We start from the raw sequence: 23,110 nt of genomic DNA on the forward strand, positions 1-23,110 counted from the left end.
GGGCGACTGTGTGGAGTTTGCACGTTCTCCCCATGTCTGTGTGGGTTTCCTCCGGGTGATCTGGTTTCCTCCCAAAGTCCAGAGATGTGCAGGTCAGGTGGATTTTAGCCATGCCAAATTGCCTTTTAGTGTCAGGGGGATTAGCAGGGCAAATAGATTGGGATTGTCGTCGGTGCAGGCATGATGGGCCAAATGGCCTCCTTCTATACTGTAGGGATTCTATGTATATTTGTACCCCCAAACAGTATTTTGTTTCCCCCCAATCAGTTAACTTTATACAAGGAAAGCCAAAAATACAGAGGCAAATCAAATTAAACAAAATATATAAAAGCTAGCAGATATCAGGAGGAGGGATCTAATGCAAATAAATAAGCTGATACAAGAACATTTGTGAGAAGTCAAAACAATTTAGCTTAGTAGCTTCATCACTACAGAAATTAACTCTCGATAAGGAAATCAGAATGAAAATCTTGATTTGAGCTCTTGACTTTACTAGAGGGTTGGTTTTACAAGTCTTAGCCCAATTGCTACTAGAGTCTAAGTATATCTCATTAAGACTACTTCCATGCACAAGCAAGCCTTGGGCAAAGTCCAAACAGAACTGATGGCACCTGTAGTGATGGTTGTAGAAAAAAGGGATTTTTATCTTATTAGATTTTCAAATTTAGTAAAATTAGGTAGACATACATTTCACCTCGAACAAGAGTAAAATTGGCAAGTGTTGCATTTAAAGAAACAGAAAACGTTGCATTCTTAATTAATGATAATTTTTAAAGCTTTTAATCTAATAATCTACTAATAATGTACAATGAAACTAAAGACTTTGTGATAAACTTGTAAACTTAAAGCAGCAGTTTATATTTATGATAGAAAAAGCATTTGTATATCCAATGCATAATCTTTGCATCTTATTTAGGGAGGTTAGCAAAGTGATTAGTGTGAGAACTAATATTTCATTGGTAGCAATTACTCTCGAGTTCAAGATTAAGGAAATGTCTGGGGTTGTTCAGAAAGAGCTTGTCCAGCATCTGACCTGGGAATGTTTGATGCAGACACCAGAACAACAAATGAAGGCTCTTTTGCCTAGCTCAAACATTCTTGATGAACACAAAAATATAATAAAAATTAAGCTATTCCTAACACTTAGACCTCAAGGTTTTTATTATTAGTAACAAATTAAATTACCAGTTTCACTGTATCATAAGAAAGTAGAGAAGTGAAATTTATGCATTACCCCTCTAGAAACATAGAGGAAAATAACCCCAAAAACAGTGGCTTAAGTCACCAAATGGCACTGGCCCATTGAGGTAGAAATAAATCCCCCGTCCTGTCCTGCCACTGGGCAAACCAGAAACTGTAAATCTAAATTAGTGATTCAACACCTTAAAGGTGTTTGAGATGCTTCATCTCTTACAGTGAGAATACGGCCCCAAAAGTTTGTTCTCAAAATGTTCTTACAATTCAACCATTCTGTCCCCAGTTAATTAAATGCCCCTAAAGGAAATATTTTCAACAACAGAAATTACACAAAAATACATAACAATCCAGTAATATAACAGCAAGACCAATTTGGTCTATTCATCAGTGAAAGGATTTTAAGAAAATACAAAAGATCGCAGGATTTGAACTCGAACAAAGCAATGTTTGCATAAGCAAGATTATAGTTCACTTACAGAATGCAGATCTGTTACTGTCTTGATCTGATGATGGCTGAGGTGTTGGAAGTATCTTTCTGGGAGTGTATGTATTTAAAATTCTTCTACCCAGAGAAAAGATATTTCCAGAAACTAGCATGAAAACAAAATATTACCATCAACTTTGCACTTGATCGTCCCATTCTCAAAGCTCTAGAACACAGTAGTTCACACAATATTTCAATGTTTTAAACATATATCTCAGGAACAAATATAAAAAGCACGAATGCTGCTGTGATGTCCAGCATTTGTTGCCCCTCTAAATTGCAGTTGATATTCTGCCTTTATGACCAATACAGCTGATACTGGTGCATGCACAATGCTGTCTAGAAGGTAGTTCCAGGTTTTTGATTCAGCCTGATGGAAGGAAAGAAGCCATAAGTTCCAAGTTGGAGGGGAACATCGAACTGGTGGTGTTCCCATGTGCCTGTTGCTCCTTCTAGGTAGTAGAACTGCTGTCAAAGGAGTTTGGCAAGTTGCTGCAATGCATTTTGTAGATGGTTTACACTGCTGCCACTGTGTGCCAGTGGTGGAGAGAGTGAATGCTTAAGGTGAAGGGTTGCCAATCAAGTGAGCTGTCCTCTCCTAGATGGTTTTGAGCTTCTTGAGTATTGTTGGAGTTGTATTCATGCAGACAAGTGGAGAGTATTCCATCACACCCCTAACCTGCAGATGGTGGACAGATTTTCAGGAGTTATTCATAGAAAATAGGTACAGGAGTAGGTCATTTGGCCCTTAGAGTCCGCACCACCATTCAATATGATCATGTTTGATCATGCATTTTCAGTATCCCACTCCCGCTTTTTGTCCATACCCCTTGATCCCTTTAGCCACCAGGGCTACGTCCAGCTCCCTCTTGAACATATCTAATGAACTGACCCCCAACAGCTTTCTGTGGTACATAATTCCACAGGTTCACAACTCAGTGAAGAAGTTCTTCTGCATCTCAGTCCTGAATGGCTTACCCCTTATTTTTAGACTGCGACTTCTAGTTCTGCACTTCCAACATCGGGAACATTCTTCCCACATCTAGCCTGTCCAGTCCCATCAGCATTTTATATGTTTCTAAGTCACTGTGGAATTCCCGGCCGCTGACCTGCTCCTAGTCACAGTATTTATATGGCTAGTCCAGTTCAGTTTCTGGTCAATGATGACCTCGAGGATATTGGTGGTGGGAGATTCAGCAATGGTGATGTCACTGAACACCAAGGGAAGATATTTGGATTTTCTGCTGTTGGAGACGGTCATTGCCCGGCACTTGTGGTGCAAATATTACTTGCCACTTATCAGCCCATGCCCAGATATTATCCTGATCTTGTTACATGCAGACACAGAGAGCTTCAGTATCTGAGGAGTCATGAATAGTACAGATACGGAATACTATGCCAACGTCAACAAATATCCCCACTTCTGACCTTATGCTGGAGGGAAGATCATTGAAGTAGCTGAAGATGTCTGGGCTAGGAAACAACCCTAAGCAACTCCTATAGCGATGCCCTGGGGTTGAGATAATTGGCCTCCAACAACCACAATCATTTTCTTCTGCGCTCACTTTGACTCCTACCTGCAAAGAGTTTTTCTTGATTCTCAATGACTTAAGTTCTCTAGCCCTCCTTGATTCCACATTTAGTCAAATGCTGCCTTGATGTCAAGAGCAGTCACTCTCACTTCACCTCTGGAATTTAGCTCTGTCACCTATGTTTGGACAAAGGCTGGAGTTAGGTCAGGAGCCAAACGGACCTGGTGGAATTTAAACCAAGCATCGGTGAGCAAGCTCTTACTGAGTATTTTTTGTGGACAGCACTTACTTGGACAATGTTCAACATTGTTGGGTAGATGCCAGTGTTGCAGTTGTACTGGAACATATTGGTTAGGTGTGTGGGTATTTTTGGAGCAAAAGTCTTCAATATGACAACCGGGATATCGTCGATGCCCATAGCCTTTGCAGTATCCAATCACTCGGTTGTTACTTCAAGGAAATCAAATAGGCAGAAGACTACATTTGTGATGTTCAGGACTTCATGTGGAGGCCAAATTGGATCATCGACTTGACACTTTTGGTTGACATTGATTGCATATGCTTCAGTCTTTTGCACTGATGTGCAGGGCTCCAACAGCATTGTAGATGGGAATAATTGTGGAGCCTCCTCTGCCTGTTTATTATTTAAATATCCGCCACCCTTTATGACTGGATGTGGCAAAGCTGTGAAGCTTTAATCAGATTCAATGGTTGTGCAATCATTCTGCTCTATTTATTGAATGTTGTTTCTGTTGATTAGCATGTATGCGGTCCTGCATTGTAGCTTTAGTCGACTGGTAGCTCATTTTATGCCTCATGCAGCTTCTGGTATGTTTTCCCAAACTCTTTATTGAGCCAGGGTTGATCCCCTGGTTTGGTGGGAATGGTATAATGAGGGTGTGATGAGACTATTTACAGTATTGTGGTTGGATACAATTCTGCTGCTGCTGGTGGTCCATAACACTTACGGATGCCCAGTTTTGAGCTGCTAAATCTGTTCTATATCATTCTATTTAGCACAGAAGTGAGTGCCACGCAGCACAATGGAGGGTATCCTCAGTGTGAAGATGGGACTTTGTCTCCACAATGGCCACTCCTACTAATGCTGTTATGGACAGATAGATTATCTGTCTACTGTCCATAACAGCATTGGTAGGAATGACCAAGGTCAAGACCATTTTTCTCCTCTTGTTGATTCTTTCACTACTTAAAGCAGGCTCAGGTATGCTCTTCAGGATCTGGTGAATTCAGTCAGTCGTGGTATTACTGAGCCACTCTTGGTGACGGGGACAGAAGTCCCCGACCCAGAGTATATTTTTGTGCCCTTGCTACCCTCTGTGCTTCTTCCAAATGGTGTTGAACATGCAAGAGTATGGCGGATTCATTTGCTAAGGCAGGTGACATTCAGTTGGAGGTTTCCTTATCCATGTTTGACCTGATAGTATGAAACTTTATGGGGTCTGCAGTCAATTTCTGGAACTCTCATGGCCACTCCTTCCTCATTTGTATGCCCTTCTAGTGGAACGGGACACACCCAGTCATTGTGACGGAGAAGATTGGATATTGGTTGTAAGGTATGATTTAGTGAGTATGACTCACCAAATGTCAGGTTGTTGCTTGACTAGTTTGTGGGATAGGTCTCCAATTTTGGCACATGTCCTACAATGTTACTGGCAAAGATATTGCAAGATCAATTGGACATGGTGTGGCTTTGTCGTTTCTGGTGGGTAGAGCAATGCACAAATTAGAAACGTTTAGTTTTATTCATCTCAATTTTCTTGCAATGGCTTGGTACAACTGTGTAGTTTGACAGGCTGTTTCAGAAGGTGGCTCAAAGTCACTTTGGGTCTGAAGTCATATGTAAGTCAGCATGGGGGAAGGATGGCGAATTTCCTTCCCCAAAAGCGCATTCATCAACCAGATAAGTTTGTACAACAATTCAGTTGTTTCATGGTCACCATTACTGAGACTACCTCCAAATCATCTTTGACATAGGAAAAGCATTTTCTGAATTATTTTGTCATCAAAATTAACTGGGTAGTGTTCAGCAGGCCATGGTGTCAGCAAATGGCTTAGGCGCAAATGAATCTAAGGGAACAACAGAAACCTGATGGCTGTTCTAATGCTCTGATCATCTGGTATATTGGGAACGCTAATTCAAAAAGTTAATTCTTGACAGGTTTACTAATTTTGGTTGCCTGTAGTTATTTCGGAATTTATAAAGGTCAATTCTGAATCTTCTTTTGGCATTTCTTATAAATCAAATTTCCTATAACAACACATTTCGAAAATACTGAAATGCAGGTTTTCAAGAAGACATAATAGTCAAAGTATTCCTATATCTTGGCAGAGCATCAACAATCCTGACTTAAAGCAATTACAGTGACAGTTTTAACAACACCAGGTTAAAGTCCAACAGGTTTATTTGGTAGCAAATACCATTAGCTTTCGGAGTGCTGCTCCTTCGTCAGCAGGTTCTTTCCATCTATTGTTATTCTTGACCAAATTCAGGAAAGGATAATATCTAATGAATCAATTCTACCCTATTAATCTGATTGCAGGCAAACTTAATTTAGAAGAAACCCCTTTTCCAAGAATCCAGGCGGCTGAATGCCATCCTTCGGGGATACAGCTTTTTTGCTCAATTTTCTGTGATGCCACAATGAAATATAGATTACAGCAAAAGTAGGTGACTGCACCCTGATACAGACAGCTAGATACATCACATTCTCACAATTGTTACACCACAGAAAGAGGCCATTCGGTCCATCATTTCTGCACCGAAGGAGCAATTTATCTAATGTCACCACTCACCTCCACCTTCTCCCAACAGCCCTGCACATTCTTCCTTTTCAGATAACAATCCAATTCCTTACTGAGTGCCTCAATTAAACTTGCCTCCAAGTATTACTCAAGCAGTACATTCCAGATCCTAACCACTTGCCTCGCCTGAAGATCTTATATCCTGCAACATTGAGCTGCCAATCCTGCCCCTCTCTCAATTATGTCTCAGAGACAGCAATGACATCATAACCCCATGTTTTAATTTGTGCCCTCAACTCATCTGCCTTGTTCGGCAGACTGTTTGTATTAAAATAAATACCATCCAATCTTGTCAAACTCCTTTGTGCCTTAACTGGCTTATAACTTCTATGCCTTTCTGACTCACTGACTGTCTCTTCTAATTTTGGCTGTGCATTTCCCTCTGCTGATCCTTCTCTCAGGATCCCACACCCATTCCAAGTTAGTTTAAACCCTCCCCAATAGCACTAGCAAACCTCCCTACAAGGACGCCAGTCCCTTTCAGTTTAGGTGTAACCTGCCCATCTTATACAGGTTCCACCAGCCCCAGAAATGGTCCCAGTGTCCCAGAAATTTAAAACCCTCCCTCCTGCACCATCTCTCCAGCCAGGCATTCATCTGGACTAACCTCTTATTTCTAAACTCACTAGCACGTGGGTCCCTAAGTAATCCAGAGATTACTACCTTCTGGGTGCTGTTTTGTAATCTACTTCCTAGCTCCCTAAATTCTGCTTGCAAGATCTCATCCCTTTCTCTCCAGCATGTACCATGAATTCTGTCTTACTCTCCCCCTTAAGTAGTTCAGTGATATCCTTCACCCTTGGCACTAGGGATGCAACATTCTGCGGCCGCAGAAATGCCTGCCTGATCCTTTCACAATTGAATCCCCTACTACTATAGCCCTGCCATTCTTCCTCCTCCCCTTTTGTGCAGCAGACCCACCCATGGTGCCATGAATAAAAGCAAATTACTGCGGATGCTGGAATCTGAAACCAAAAGAGAAAATGCTGGAAAATCTCAGCAGGTCTGGCAGCATTCGCAAGGAGAGAAAAGAGCTGATGTTGAGTCCAGACGACCCTTTGTCAAAGCCCTTTGTTAGCTTTGACAAAGGGTCGTCTGGACTCAAAACGTCAGCTCTTTTCTCTCCTTACAGATGCTGCCAGACCTGCTGAGATTTTCCAGCATTTTCTCTTATGGTGCCATGAAGTTGGCTGCCACTACTTTCCCTTGCAGTCATATCCCCCAACAGTATCCAAAAGGGTATATCTGTTAGAAAGGGGGATAATCACAAGACAGTCCTGCACTAGCTGCCTTCCTCTACCCTGCCTGGTGGTCATACTGCAGGTAAAGGTTGAACAGGCAGAAAGGGCACGGGTGATCCACGCCCTTTCAATCTTACCTGAGGTGTGTCCAGCTCACTGAATGTGCTATCCATGACTTGCTCAACATCGTGGATTCTCCACAGTGAACCCACCCTTAACTCCAGCTCCGAAGTGCAATTAGCCAGTAGCTTCAGTTAGACACATGTCCTGCATATGTGGTCACCAGGGACTACTGAAGCTTCCATGATTTGCCACATAGCACAGGAGGAGCATATCGTATTTTAGGAAGTAATTTTCCCCTCTACCTTTTACACTCCTATCATAGAACAGTACAGCACAGAACAGGCCCTTCGGCCCACGATGTTGTGCCGAGCTTTATCTGAAACCAAGATCAAGCTATCCCACTCCCTATCATCCTGGTGTGCTCCATGTGCCTATCCAATAACCACTTAAATGTTCCTAAAGTGTCTGACTCCACTATCACTGCAGGCAGTCCATTCCACATCCCAACCACTCTCTGCGTAAAGAACCTACCTCTGATATCCTTCCTATATCGCCCACCACGAACCCTATAGTTATGCCCCCTTGTAATAGCTCCATCCACCCGAGGAAATAGTCTTTGAACGTTCACTCTATCTATCCCTTCATCATTTTATAAACCTCTATTAAGTCTCCCCTCAGCCTCCTCCGCTCCAGAGAGAACAGCCCTAGCTCCCTCAACCTTTCCTCATAAGACCTACCCTCCAAACCAGGCAGCATCCTGGTAAATCTCCTCTGCACTCTTTCCAGCGCTTCCACATCCTCCTTATAGTGAGGTGACCAGAACTGCACACAATATTCCAAATGTGGTCTCACCAAGGTCCTGTACAGTTGCAGCATAACCCCACGGCTCTTAAACTCCAACCCCCTGTTAATAAAAGCTAACACACTATAGGCCTTCTTCACAGCTCTATCCACTTGAGTGGCAACCTTTAGAGATCTGTGGATATGGACCCCAAGATCTCTCTGTTCCTCCACAGTCTTCAGAACCCTACCTTTGACCCTGTAATCCACATTTAAATTAGACCTACCAAAATGAATCACCTCACATTTATCAGGGTTAAACTCCATTTGCCATTTTTCAGCCCAGCTTTGCATCCTATCTATGTCTCTTTGCAGCCTACAACAGCCCTCCACCTCATCCACTACTCCACCAATCTTGGTGTCATCAGCAAATTTACTGATCCACCCTTCAGCCCCCTCCTCTAAGTCATTAATAAAAATCACAAAGAGCAGAGGACCAAGCACTGATCCCTGTGGCACTCCGCTAGCAACCTGCCTCCAGTCCGAAAATTTTCCATCCACCACCACCCCCTGTCTTCGATCAGATAGCCAGTTACCTATCCAATCAGCCAACTTTCCCTCTATCCCACACCTCCTTACTTTCATCATAAGCCGACCATGGGGGACCTTATCAAACACCTTACTAAAATCCATGTATATGACATCAACTGCCCTACCTTCATCAACATACTTAGTTACCTCCTCAAAAAATTCAATCAAATTTGTGAGGCACGACTTGCCCTTCACGAATCCGTGCTGACTATCCCGGATTAATCTGCATCTTTCTAAATGGTCGTAAATCCCATCCCCAAGGACCTTTTCCATCAATTTACCAACCACCGAAGTGAGACTAATCGGTCTATAATTACCAGGGTCATTTCTATTCCCTTTCTTAAACAGAGGGACAACATTCGCCACTCTCCAGTCCTCTGGCACCATCCCCGTGGACAGTGAGGACCCAAAGATCAAAGCCAAAGGCTCTGCAATCTCATCCCTTGCCTCCCAAAGAATCCTAGGATATATTTCATCAGGCCCAGGGGACTTATCGACCTTCAGTTTATTCAAAACTGCCAGTACATCCTCCCTCCGAACATCTATTTCCTCCAGCCTGTTAGCCTGTAACACCTTCTCTTCCTCAAAAACATGGCCCCTCTCCTTGGTGAACACTGAAGAAAAGTATTCATTCATCACCTCGCCTATCTCTACTGACTCCATACACAAGTTCCATACACTACTGTCCTTGACCGGCCCTAACCTCACCCTGTCGATATCCAGATAATTACGATCTCTCATTCTAACTACACAGTATTTCTTGCACTTCTCTAACTTCCTTACAAATTTGTTCCTCCACATCGCTCCCTCTAATTGGTGGCCTATAGACTATACCAAGTAATGCAATTGCACTTCTTTGTTCCTTAGCTCTAGCCAAATAGATTAAATTCAGTCCTCGACTCCTCTGGGGCATACTCTCTCTCTAGCACTGCATTGTTCTCCTTAATCAATACAGCTACCCCTGAACACCTGGTATCCAGGAATATTTAATATCAGGGCTGCCCTTCTTTGAGTCGGATCTCTGTTATAGCCACAAAATCATATTCCCACACGGCAATCTGCACTAGTAAGTCATCAATCTCATTTACCATACTCTATGCATTAACATATATGCACAGTAACCCCAACTTGGACTTTATTACTTTCCCCCATACTCTTGAATCTACAAGAGAACTTATTAGATAGGAGCGGACTAAGAGGAAATAGTATGGAACTACTCCATTCTTCAGCACTGCCTGGTATTTTAACTTTTGCACTTTATTCCGTATTATATAGTGTCCACCCCCTGAAAATTTAGCTTAGACTTTTCCCAACCACACTAGTGTACCTTCCCATGAGGACGTTTCCGGAAAAGGGAATAGACTGAGTGAGGGGAGAGTTTCCATTGTTCTGACTTTACATTTAAGTATCTCTGATGTAATGCAAATTAACACACCAAAGTACGAATTAGCGGTCTCACCTGAGGACGTAAGAAAAGCATCAGAAAGGTCACTATTTTCAGGAATTGATGCAAGAAATTCATCCACTTGCTTCAGAGAAAGTGAATTATGAAGGGTTTCAAGAGGGCAAATGGAAGGCACCATCGAATAAAGCTCAAATCCTGTAAAGAAACACTTCAGACTTAACAATGGAAATTGTAATACAGATTTTAAAATGAATGTACATATAGTATGCACTGTGTACACACATGCAAAGGAGCACGCAAAAGACTTTAGGCATAATGGAAATGTTCTCTACTACACTTTGATGGTACATATCTAAGAATAGGTTACACAGCCTCCAGGTCTCCTCCTATCAAGTACCAAGACACCTTGCAAAACTACAGGCTTTTTGTTTTAATCTATTTAATTTCTCTTGCCGTTGCCATTTGAAACAAGGGGCATGGTAAGGGCTCCACAGCTATCCTTCACATTAACACTACAGGCGCATTTCAGTCAATAGATCTTTTAATTATTTAACTAGTGAAGAATAAGAATTAAATTTACACATGCTTTTCCATTTGATAGAAACATATTGAGCATGAAGTCAGTTACCTAAGATTCTCAAACTCAAATTCCAAGGTAAACTATAACCAAGTGGAAAACCTTATTGTTCCCCAAATTATCTTTTCATGTTCTTGCAAAATTGAAAGTGAACAATTTTGAATTTTCATAATTAGCTATAAAGGTAGTGCATATTTATATTCATTAACATTTTAAATGAGTCAATAGTGCTACAAAACAAATGCCTACTCATCTAATACATCAAAACCACAGAAGCTACTGCACAAAACAGGTCATTCTGCTCATTTTTTCACTGTTTACACTGCACACAAATAATAAAGTGCAATAGAACAAAGAACAAAGAAAATTACAGCACAGGAACAGGTCCTTCGGCCCTCCAAGCCTGCACTGACCATGCTGCCCAACTGAACTAAAACCCCCCATCATTCCGGGGACCATATCTCTCTATTCCCATCCTATTCATGTATTTGTCCAGATGCCCCTTAAAACTCACTATCGTATTTGCTTCCACTACCTCCCACGGCAATGAGTTCCAGACACTCACCACCCTTGGTGTAAAAAACTTGCCTCGTACATTTCCTTTAAACCTTATCCCTCGCACCTTAAACCTATGCCCCCTAGTAATTGACTCTTCCACCCTGGGAAAAAGCTTCTGACTATCCACTCTGTTCATGCCCCTCATAATCTTGTAGACTTCTATCAGGTCGCCCCTCAACCTCAGTCGTTCCAGTGAGAACAAACCAAGTTTCTCCAACCTCTCCTCATAGCTAATGCCCTCCATATCAGGCAACATGGTAAATCTTTTCTGTACCCTTTCCAAAGTCTCCACATCCTTCTGGTAGTGTGGTGACCAGAATCGAACACTATATTCCAAGTGTGGCCTAACTAAGATTCTATAAAGCTGCAACATGATTTGCCAATTTTTAAACTCAGTGCCCCGGCCGATGAAGGCAAGCATGCCGTATGCCTTCTTGACTACCTTCTGCACCTGCGTTGCCACTTTGTGACCTGTGTACCTGTACAACCAGATCCCTCTGCCTATCATTACTCTTAAGGGTTCTGCCATTTACTGTATTAAATTTTTTCTATATAAACAGTGGAATGCCAATTTGGGAAACAAATAAAAATATCCTCCTTATTCCGCGAAAGAAGGCACTCTTCCCACACCTTTGGAATTGACCAAAGAGCCTGGTGGACAAATCATGTAAATAGAAAACCGACCACTCAGACCATATAAACAGTATATTGTGGTTTCAGTGTTCACTACCTAAAGAATGTATTGCAGCAACTCATCAAGGCTTCTTCAGCACCTCCCAAACCCACATCCTCCACTATCTAGAAAGATCAGAATGGGCAAAGGTGGATGGTGCATGGGAACATCATGACTCCCAGGTTCCCTGTTATGTCACCCTGATTTGACACATTTCACTGTTCTTTCATCATGGCTGGGTCATAATTCTCAAAACTTCCTACCTAACAGGAGTGTGGGAACACCTTCACCATTCAGAACGGAGACTTCTCACTTCCATAAGCTAAGTACTAGTCTAATTTGAAAATACTCATACTTGGCAACGTAAAATTATAGCCTAGGATATTTGTAAGAAAGAATGAATACAGTTAAACAAGATGTTCCTTTGCCAGCATAATGCATTTCTTAATCCCCATTAAAAGTATTCACATTTTTAGCTTTTCAGTAACTCCAGTTTATTTTCCAAACTACAGTGCCATTATAATTTCAATCATGATAATTATAAAGCGATGCAATATACCAATTGAGCATCCTGTTCAAAACAGAAAATATACAGAACAGTATTTGCTTTAGGAGGAATGGATGAATGATGGGAACAGTTTTCTCATGCAGTCTAAATTATCTTCCAAAAATCAATTTGCTAAATCAGTAAAGGCACCAATGATTGAAAGCTACAGAATCAGCTTGTAACCAATTTAAGACATGACATGTGATAAGTGCAATATTGTTGAAAGGAACAGGTAATTCTCAGCACTGCCACCACAGGGTCTCACGTAGACTAAATGAGAAAGACTGATTTCTAGAAGTAACCAATAACACAATTGTTATTATATCCTACTACCAGGATGATAGAAGACAAATTAAGGGAACTTTGGCATTCCTTTGCTTAGCTACATTCTAAGATTTAAAAAACATCAAATTGTAAGAACTGTTTTATTCTAAAGGCAGAGAAAGTAAAATGGATTGCTTAAATGTATGCCTGCGCCATTTACAAGTGCTCTGCTAGAGATCAGTATTTTTAAGTATAATAGCAATAGAAAAATAATGTTGCAGATAAAAGGAGAGCGAAACTGTCAAACCCAGAAAAAATGAGCAGTGAATTAAGTGAGACTTAGCAAATTAACAGTGGAAAAAAACTACTACCCGTGCCCAACTCAACCCAACATTGCTGAATCATTTTTATTACGTGATGATTTTAAATTATGATTTCACATAAACAGAGGCCAGCTTATGTAGTTCTCATGTACTATCCAACTGATAATAACAGACATTTGAATTAAAAATGCGATTTAACATACAAACTTAGCTGAATTAAATATTTCTAGTTTGAGGCTACTATTAAATACCTGTACAAGCAACATATTTACAATTACATAAAATTTATAAAAGATACAGCCAAGACGAAAGTATGGCGCACAATAAAAAAGATCCAAGATAGGATCAAGTAAATATACAGAAACGGTTAGTTGCTATTTTGAAGAAACTCATTGAAATGGTCTTTTTTCCCAATAGTATGACTGTTCCCTCTTCCCTTTAGTTCTTATACAATCAAACTTAACTAGCTTGCGATTGAAAGTTTAGTTTCCAACATGCCCTCCTGTACTGCTACTTCCTATTCATCCCACTTCCTAAACTAAATCAAGCACAACTTGGTGTATTTGAATGAGTGAATTATCTATTTAAATTCTGTGCAACATACTGCAGCAAATATCAATGACTATGCACGAGTGAAATACATTTACAGTAGCAATTTTGTTGGAAAATATAGGAACACATTTACGATTCTTACAGTATTATGTTCCTTTTTCATATAATTATCTAAATACTTGACAAATAATATCACTTGGAAGCTTACAAATAAGATAATGTTTTGTTCCAAACATTTGCATTACATATATGAGTAAACACTTAAATAAAGAGATATTTTTAGACAGAAAAAAGTCATTTTGCAATGTTTTACCTTTTCCTTTTAAACAATGTTGTTGGAGACCAGATCAGAAACTCCAAGGTATATTATGAAATCAGCCTAGACCCTAACTTTTCTTTTTGATTTTGGCATTAGGGTGAACATAAGATGTTTCACTCCAGGTATGATAAAAATTTCCCAGTGGGTCAATTGTATCAAAACAAACTTTATTTAAGAACACAGAATATAACAAAAGAATTAGCATAGCTTTTGCCAATCAAAATACTTAAACATGACAAAGTGTAATTCTTAACAATGAGCAATCTTTATAGTTCCAATTTAAAGCAATAACCCCATAGATATACACACTTCTTCAAAATTAGTTCACATAAAAAACAAATATGCTCATGTACTGCCAGGTTTCCTGCCTTTTAAAACCACTGGACAGAGATCCAGACAGATATCTGTCTTCTGATTCTCATATAACCACCTGCACAGAAATATCCACTCCCAAACAACAGAATCTCAGAGAAAGAGACTTATTTCCTGGCAGATTCCAGACCCTACTTCAGACAGAGACAGACAGAGAAAACGACCTCTCTCTAAAGGTCCTAACAGCAGACTGCTACTGATTTCGGTGTAAGCCTAGCTCCACCCAGTCATATGACTTTACCTGTCCATCAACCTAATCAAGTCCTACACTGAAATATTCCAGGGGATAACACCAAAATAACCACCCTCCATTAGTCCAGATTAAAACAAACATTGCAGCAATTAAGATCGATTATACTGCTGCAGTAACAACACAGTGCTGCCAGATTCAGACAAAATGGCTCAGAGTGCATACAACGGCTACAACAGATCCTGCATAAGAAACATGACACAAATGCACTTCTTAAAGGCACAGTATTGTCACAATATGTAAACATTTAACATGTCATATGATTAATTTATACAGATTTAAAAAAAAATTATACTAAAGAACTCCACTGATTTTCCATAAAGCTCAAAACATTGCAAAAACAAAATGCAATGCAGTAGCATCAACAAAATGAAAGGTAGAAAAGCACAGTCAGCAAGTATTCACTTCATTATTCTTACTTTATTAAAAAATGAAGAAAATATTTTTTTGCTTTAGTTCTCACCCACAGAATTGACAATTCAAGTGCAATGCAAACAATATTTTGTGTGAAATATTTCTACTGCTTTCTTCAAAAAAACAATTGTTGCTGTTGTACGATTTCCATTTAAAGAGAAATGGCCATACAAATAACACAAAACAGTTTAATGTCTGCAAAAACAGATGTGACATTTTAAGAAGTGAACAGTGTCAACATGTCAAATTACAAATACAGAATAATGGAGACCCATGAGCAAATTTCAAGGTATTAATCCAACTGAAGGTCAGGATATTGGAAAACAGTTTATTTGCTAACCAAGACCACATTAGCTTGAGCTATTTTAAATAAGGCACCACTTAATTTAAAACAAAAGGACTAATAATTTACTAAAAAAGTGGACAAAGGAATTTTATACAAATATTTGTATGATAATTTCAAAAGGTCAAAAGTGCTTCAATAAAGTTCAGTAATGCAACGTATTTAAAGTTAATACAGTTAACTGTAAATTAAGTTGTAACCAACATTGTATTTTCAATAGCTGATTTAAAACAAAACTATTTTTGATAGGGCTACATATGTTAAAATTGGCGTAAGTAAATTAATCCCCAAACTGTGAAACGCGGGCACTGCCACATATATTTGCTCTTGGACAACTAAAGAATGAGTGTATATTAGCCAAGTGTCAATTAGGAAAATACTTGCTTTTCCTCTACTTATTTAATTGCTAATGAAAGTAGCACATTTTGGGAATAGAGAATAGAACGTCTTTAAGGTCTTGTGAGAGAAATCTAGTACAGGCAAGCACATGTTTAAAATTGAGATTGATAGTGGAAAATTACTCTACAGAGGAGCAAATAGGATTCCAGATCTGAAGATCGTTAGATTTATCAATGGAAGAATTGTAGCATAACCCATTTTCCCATATTCAGTGAAAGATGTGAAAGAGCATATAAATTAGTGATTTATATTTGAGAAAAGCCTGTAATCTAACAGTGGTTTAAGGCAACACGGCAAGACAATATAGGAAGTAGCATTTCGTACAACTCTAATGTAGAAGACATGTTGGCTATCACACAGGAGAGGCAAGAGAAAAGTATTTAAAAGGGCTGTGTGAGGGACTAAGACCTCATCTTGTATATTTATTTTTATGAAACATATGATATAAATGGGGATATGCGCATTGCTATCTCGAAAAATTTACAACGGGACAAAGACCCAACATGGCTGAATATATGTCTGTCTACGACTCTCAAACAAAAAGGAGCTGCCTGGCAGTTTTGGAGAAACTCACACTGCATTATCTTTGAAGAGCCACTAAACACATTGTGGGCCACACAGATCAAATTCAAAAAGAGCTATACAATGGTTACTCAATTTTATAACCCAGAATGGCCAACAGGAGTCTGTTTAACTGTTAAAACAAAGGGCCCTGCAACCTTCCTTTTAATTCTTACTGCTCGAGACATTCCACAATCTCAGGGACCCAGATGAGGATGCACATTCCACTCTGGCTTTGACAAGGCAGAGGTGGGAGTCATGTAACATGGATCTCTTGTTTGTGGAACCATTAATATACTGCAAACTCAGTCTGCCATTTTATCATCTAGTTAGCAGCATCACAGACAAGGAGCTCTGGCCCATGTTGGACACATGGTCTTATCCACACAGTTTCTGCAAAGAGGCTGCACTATTGCCTACAAGACTGAATAATTTCTGCATGCCTATCTCATCGAGTGAAGCCAAGACCACCGGAAATGCGAATTAACCTGCATTGGTTTACAGCTCACGGCGATCAGTGATTGAATACCTACTTCACTGAACTTCAATTTTGGACTCTGGAACCCAGGTGAAACAACATTTATTTTCCCTGTAGTCTGCATTGTAAATCTTCTTTTCTCTATTCCTCTTTTACTGTGTGAATGCACAGGATGCATCGTTGCAACCATTTTGAATGTGCACAAATAAACTAACCCTTTGACTCATCTAATCTTGAGTCAACCATGCGGTTATTAATAAAAATTGGATCGTACCAAAACTAAGAGTTTGGGAAATGTGTGACTGCTTGTAAAGTCTGAAGCAAATCAAAAACACCTTTCTGTTTCTGGACAGGGAATAAGGAGAAATTAGTGCTGTTTAAATCAACCCCTCTCCTATTTGTAACAGCTCTTTGTAATGAGGACTAAGTTCAAAGTGTTTAATGCCAAGTGCATGGCTGGAACTACAACAAAAACTTGTATTTATGTAGCACCTTTCACAAACTCAAGTCATCCCAAAGTGGTTTAAGGCCAATTAAGTATTTTTGAATTTTAGTTACTGTTGTAATGAAGGACATATGGCAGCACAGCAAGTCTCACAAAAGACCAGAACGTTTTAGTGATGTTGGTTCAGAGATAAATATCACTGGGAAGAAATCTCCTGGCTGCCTTTGGAATAGTGGCATACAATCTTTTACATTCAGTTGCAAGGTCAACCAGACCTCAGTTTAACATCACATCCGCAAAACAGTGCAGAATTCAGATTTTGCGCTCAAGTCTCTGGAGTGAGACTTCAACCCATTGTTAATGTTGCAAATACTATGACAATTGAATGCATGCTCTAGTTGTGATTAAGAACAGTTAATGCTAACTGGGGAAAGGTTAGGGCACATATAAAATAACCAGTCTCCACCTATGGAGGTGAGGAACAGTGTGGAAGGAAAAGGTAATCTGCACTTGTACCAGGTTTTGTGAATAAACCTATGTTGAAGTCAGACTGGCTCCAATTTCTTCCTTTGTCAGATGGATGATCAGTGACTTAACAATCATGATCTTCTGGCTGAGAGGCAAGTGTTAGCAATAAGCTATGGCTGCCACCCTTTACATTGTTTTAAACATATGTCTAAGCATTTTATCATATACTACATACTTAATAAATCACCTCAACATGTCAAAAACGTACTGATTTTGAGGAACACTAAAGTAAATACCATCCTTTAAGAACTGAGTCTAGTCTGAATTGATTTGAAAGCTATGAATTTGGATGGCATCAGGGGAGGTACAGACAACTGACTAAAAATTCTGGTTCAGCCTCAGATGGTTGACGAGGAGAGGAATACATTTGGTAGCGAGGGAATGGAATTTGTGGTAGGAACAAAAGACAACTGCTCAGTATTTAGTTGGAGGAAATTACTACTCATCCAGTATTGGATGTCAGACAAGTAGTGTGACAATTTGGAGACAGTACAGAGATCGAGAGGCATGGTTGCGAGATAAGGGTTGGGTGTCATCAGTATATATGTGGAAACTGAGACTTCAGCCTGATTATATGCAAGTGAGTGGGTTTTCAAATTTTATCTTGTGTTTTTGGATGATGTTGTCAAAAGGCAACACATTGATGAGAAAAAGATGACGACAAATGCTTAAAAGTAAAAAAGGTGGGCTAGGACAGAGTAGGTCACACTGCCAACATTTATCAAGTGTGTTGGAGCTGAAGACCACACTATCTAGGCCTCTCAGTATTCTGTAAGTTTCAATTAGCTCCCCCCTCATCCTTTTAAACTCCATCGAGTATAGGTCCAGACTCCTGACAAACCCTTAATTCCTGGGATCATTCTTGTGAACCTTCTCTGGACCCTCTCCAAGACCAGCATATCCTTCCTTAGGTATGGGGACCGAAACTGCTCACAATATTCCAAATGGGGTTTGACCAGAGCCTGATACAGCCTCAGCAGTACATCCCTGCTTTGATATTCTAGCCCTCTAGAAATGAACGCTAACATTGAATTTGCCTTCCTAACTGCTAACTGAACCTGCATGTTAGCCTTGAGAGTCCTGAACCAGTCCCTTTGTGCTTCACATTTCCAAAGCCTTTCACCATTTGGAAAATAGTCTATGCCTCTATTCTTCCTACCAAAGTGCATAGAACATTACAGCGCAGTACAGGCCCTTCGGCCCTCGATGTTGCGCTGACCAGTGAAACCAATCTAAAGCCCATCTAACCTACACTATTCCAATATCATCCATATGTTTATCCAATGACCATTTAAATGCTCTTAATGTTGGCGAGTCCACTACTGCTGCAGGTAGGGCATTCCATGCCCTTACTACTCTCTGAGTGAAGAACCTACCTCTGACATCTGTCCTATATCCATCACCCCTCAATTTAAAGCTATGTCCCCTCATGCTAGCTATCACAATCCGAGGAAAAAGGCTCTCACTATCCACCCTATCTAATCCTCTGATCATCTTGTATGCCTCTATTAAGTCACCTCTTAACCTTCTTCTCTCTAACAAAAACAGCCTCAAGTCCCTCAGTCTTTCCTCACAAGACCTTCCCACCATACCAGGCAACATCCAAGTAAATCTCCTCTGCACCCTTTCCAATGCTTCCACATCCTTCCTATAATGCGGTGACCAGAACTGTATGCAATACTCCAAGTGCGGCCGCACCAGAGTTTTGTTCAGCTGCAACATGACCTCCTGGCTCCGAAACTCAATCCCTCTACCAATAAAAGCTAACACTCCGTACGCCTTAACAACCTTATCAACCTGGGTGCCAACTTTCAGGGATCTATGCACATGGACACCGAGATCTCTCTGTTCATCCACACTACCAAGTATCTTACCATTAGCCCAGTACTCTGTAATCCTGTTACTCCTTCCAAAGTGAATCACCTCACACTTTTCTGCATTGAACTCCATTTGCCACTTCTCAGCCCAGCTCTGCAGCTTATCCATGTCCCTCTGTAACCTGCAACGACCTTCCGCACTGTCCACAACTCCACCGACTTTAGTGTCATCCGCAAATTTATTAACCCATCCAGGTCATTTATAAAAATGACAAACAGCAGTGGCCCCAAAACAGATCCTTGCGGTACACCACTAGTGACTGAACACGAGGATGAACATTTCCCATCAACCACCACCCTCTCTCTTCTCACAGCTAGCCAATTCCTGATCCAAACCGCTAAATCACCCTCAATCCCATGCCTCCGTATCTTCTGCAATAGTTTACCGTGGGGAACCTTATCAGACGCTTTACTGAAGTCCATATACACTACATCAACTGCTTTACCCTCATCCACTTCTTTGGTCACCTTCTCAAAGAACTCAATAAGGTTTGTGAGGCACGACCTACCCTTCACAAAACCGTGTTGACTATCCCTAATCAAATTATTCCTTTCTAGATGATTATAAATCCTATCTCTTATAATCCTTTCCAAAACTTTGCCCACAACAGAAGTAAGGCTCACTGGTCTATAATTACCAGGGTTGTCTCTACTTCCCTTCTTGAACAAGGGGACAACATTTGCTATCCTCCAGTCTTCTGGCACTATTCCTGTAGACAATGACAACATAAAGATCAAAGCCAAAGGCTCTGCAATCTCCTTCCTAGCCTCCCAGAGAATCCTAGGATAAATCCCATCCAGCCCAGAGGACTTATCTATTTTCACACTTTCCAGAATTGCTAACACCTCCTCCTTATTAACCTCAATCCCGTCTCGTCTAATAGCCTGTATCTCAGTATTCTCCTCGACAACGTTGTCTTTTTCCTGCGTGAATACTGACGAAAAATATTCATTTAGCACCTCTCCTATCTCTTCGGGCTCCACACACAACTTCCCACTACTGTCCTTGACTGGCCCTAATCTTACCCTAGTCATTCTTTTATTCCTGACATACCTATAGAAAGCTTTAGGGTTTTCCTTGATCCTACCTGCCAAAGACTTCTCATGTCCCTTCCTGGTTCTTCGTAGCTCTCTCTTTAGGTCCTTCCTGGCTAACTTGTAACTCTTAAGCACCCTAACTGAGCCTTCACGTCTCATCTTTACATAAGTCTCCTTCTTCCTCTTCACAAGAGATTCAACTTCTTTAGTAAACAACGGCTCCCTTGCTCGACCACTTCCTCCCTGCTTGACAGGTACATACTTATCAAGGACACGCAGTAGCTGTTCCTTGAACAAGCTCCACATTTCAATTGTACCCATCCCCTGCAGTTTCCTTCCCCAACCTATGCATCCTAAATCTCGCCTAATCGCATCATAATTTCCTTTCCCCCCCGCTATAACTCTTGCCCTTCGGTATATACCTATCCCTTTCCATCGCTAAAGTAAACGTAACCGAATTGTGGTCACTATCACCAAAGTGCTCACCTACCTCCAAATCTAATACCTGGTCTGGTTCATTACCCAGTACCAAATCCAATGTGGCCTCGCCTCTTGTTGGCCTATCTACATACTGTGTCAGCAAAGCCTCCTGCACACATTGGACAAAAACTGACCCCTCTAAAGTACTCGAACTACAGCTTTTCAGTCAATATTTGTAAAGTTAAAGTCCCCCATAACAATTACCCTGTTACTTTCGCTCCGATCCAGAATCATCTTTGCAATCCTTTCCTCTACATCTCTGGAACTTTTCGGAGGCCTATCGAAAACTCCCAACAGGGTGACATCTTTCCTGTTTCTAACCTCAGCCCATACTACCTCAGTAGACGAGTCCTCATCAAACGTCCTTTCTGCCACCATAATACTGTCCTTGACTAACAATGCCACACCTCCACCTCTTTTACCACCTTCCCTGATCTTACTGAAACATCTAAACCCCAGAACCTGCAACAACCATTCCTGTCCTTGCTCTATCCATGTCTCCGAGATGGCCACAACATCGAAGTCCCAGGTTCCAACCACCTTATTCCGGATGCTCCTGGCGTTGAAGTATACACACTTCAAACCACCTTCCTGCCTGCCAGTACACTCCTGCGACGTTGAAACCTTATCCATGACCTCACTACTCTCAACCTCCTGTACACTGGAGCTACAATTCAGGTTCCCATCCCCCTGCTGATTTAGTTTAAACCCTCCCGAAGAGCGTTAGCAAATTTCCCCCCCAGGATATTGGTACCCCTCTGGTTCAGGTGTAGACCATCCCGTTTGTAGAGGTCCCACCTACCCCAAAATGAGCCCCAATTGTCCAGGTATCTGAATCCCTCCCTCCTGCACCATCCCTGTAGCCACGTGTTCAATTGCTCTCTCTCTCTATTCCTCTCCTCACTATCACGTGGCATGGGTAACAAACCAGAGATAACAACTCTGTTTGTTCTAGCCCTAAGCTTCCACCCTAACTCGCTGAATTTCTGCCTTACATCCCCATCCCTTTTCCTACCTATGTCTTGGGTGCCTATGTGAATCACGACTTGGGGCTGGTCCCCCTCCTCCTTAAGGATCCCGAAAACACGATCCGAGACAATTTGGACCCTGGCATCTGGGAGGCAATGCACCAGCCGTGAGTCCCTCTTGTTCCCACAGAATTTCCTATCTATCTCCCTAACTATGGAGTCCCCAATAACTAATGGTCTACTCTGGGTTTCCTCCGGGTGCTCCGGCTTCCTCCCACAGTCCAAAGATGTGCAGGTCAGGTTGATTGGCCATGCTAAAGATTGCCCCTTAGAGTCCTGAGACGCGTAGGTTAGAGGGATTAGTGGGTAAATATGTAGGGAGATGGGGGTAGGGCCTAGGTGGGATTGTGGTCAGTGCAGACTCGATGGGCCGAATGGCCTCCTTCTGCACTGTAGGGTTTCTATGATTTCTCTCCCCCTTTCCCTTCTGAGCAACAAGGACAGACTCTGTGCCAGAGACCTGTACCCCATGGCTTACCCCTGTTAAGTGTGTCCGTCCCCCCCCCCCCCCCCCCCCCCCCAACAGTATCCAAAATGGAATACTTGTTATACAAAGGAACAGGGGATCGCTGCTCTGACTGCTTCTTACCCCTTCTAGCCATCACCCACGTATCATCATTTCTAGGAGTAGCTACCTCCCTGTTGCTTCTATCTATAGCTGCCTTTGCCTCCCGAATGATCCTGAGTTCATCCTGTTCCAGCTCCCTAACACGGTCTTCAAGGAGCTGGAATTGGGTGATCTTCCTGCAGGTGTACTCAGTCGGGACAGTGGTGTCCCTCACCTCAAATATCCCACAGGAGGAAGATTGCACTGCCTGCACTGACATCCCTGCTAACTTCCCTTACTAAGAAACGAAAGAGAGAGAAAAAAAAAGGTTACCTGCTCTCACTCCGAGTCTTTTTCTTTAGGTTAGAGGAGGGGGGAGGGTGGGAGACTCTTCATGTGTAGAGTCTCGGGTTTCCTCCCC

General features: G+C 41.3%; 1 protein-coding gene across 14 annotated transcripts in view; it reads right to left on the reverse strand.

Moving 5' to 3' along the window:
- The window catches only part of ppip5k2 (diphosphoinositol pentakisphosphate kinase 2), a 165,104-nt gene that overhangs the window by 2,705 nt on the left and 139,289 nt on the right, over nt 1-23,110 (reverse strand). For 11 of the 14 annotated variants that reach the window (XM_078214712.1, XM_078214715.1, XM_078214713.1 and 8 more), the window contains 2 exons: nt 10,171-10,311; nt 1,674-1,787 (listed from right to left, as the gene is read on the reverse strand). In XM_078214712.1, the coding sequence (XP_078070838.1) occupies nt 1,674-1,787; nt 10,171-10,311 (255 nt within the window). Of the gene's footprint in view, nt 1-1,673; nt 1,788-10,170; nt 10,312-23,110 lie in introns of those variants that run through there. The other 3 variants (XR_013498190.1, XR_013498188.1, XM_078214717.1) reach the window with 2 other exon arrangements.

Source organism: Mustelus asterias, chromosome 6 (genome assembly GCF_964213995.1).
Source record: "Mustelus asterias chromosome 6, sMusAst1.hap1.1, whole genome shotgun sequence".
Taxonomy (NCBI): Eukaryota; Metazoa; Chordata; class Chondrichthyes; order Carcharhiniformes; family Triakidae; genus Mustelus; species Mustelus asterias.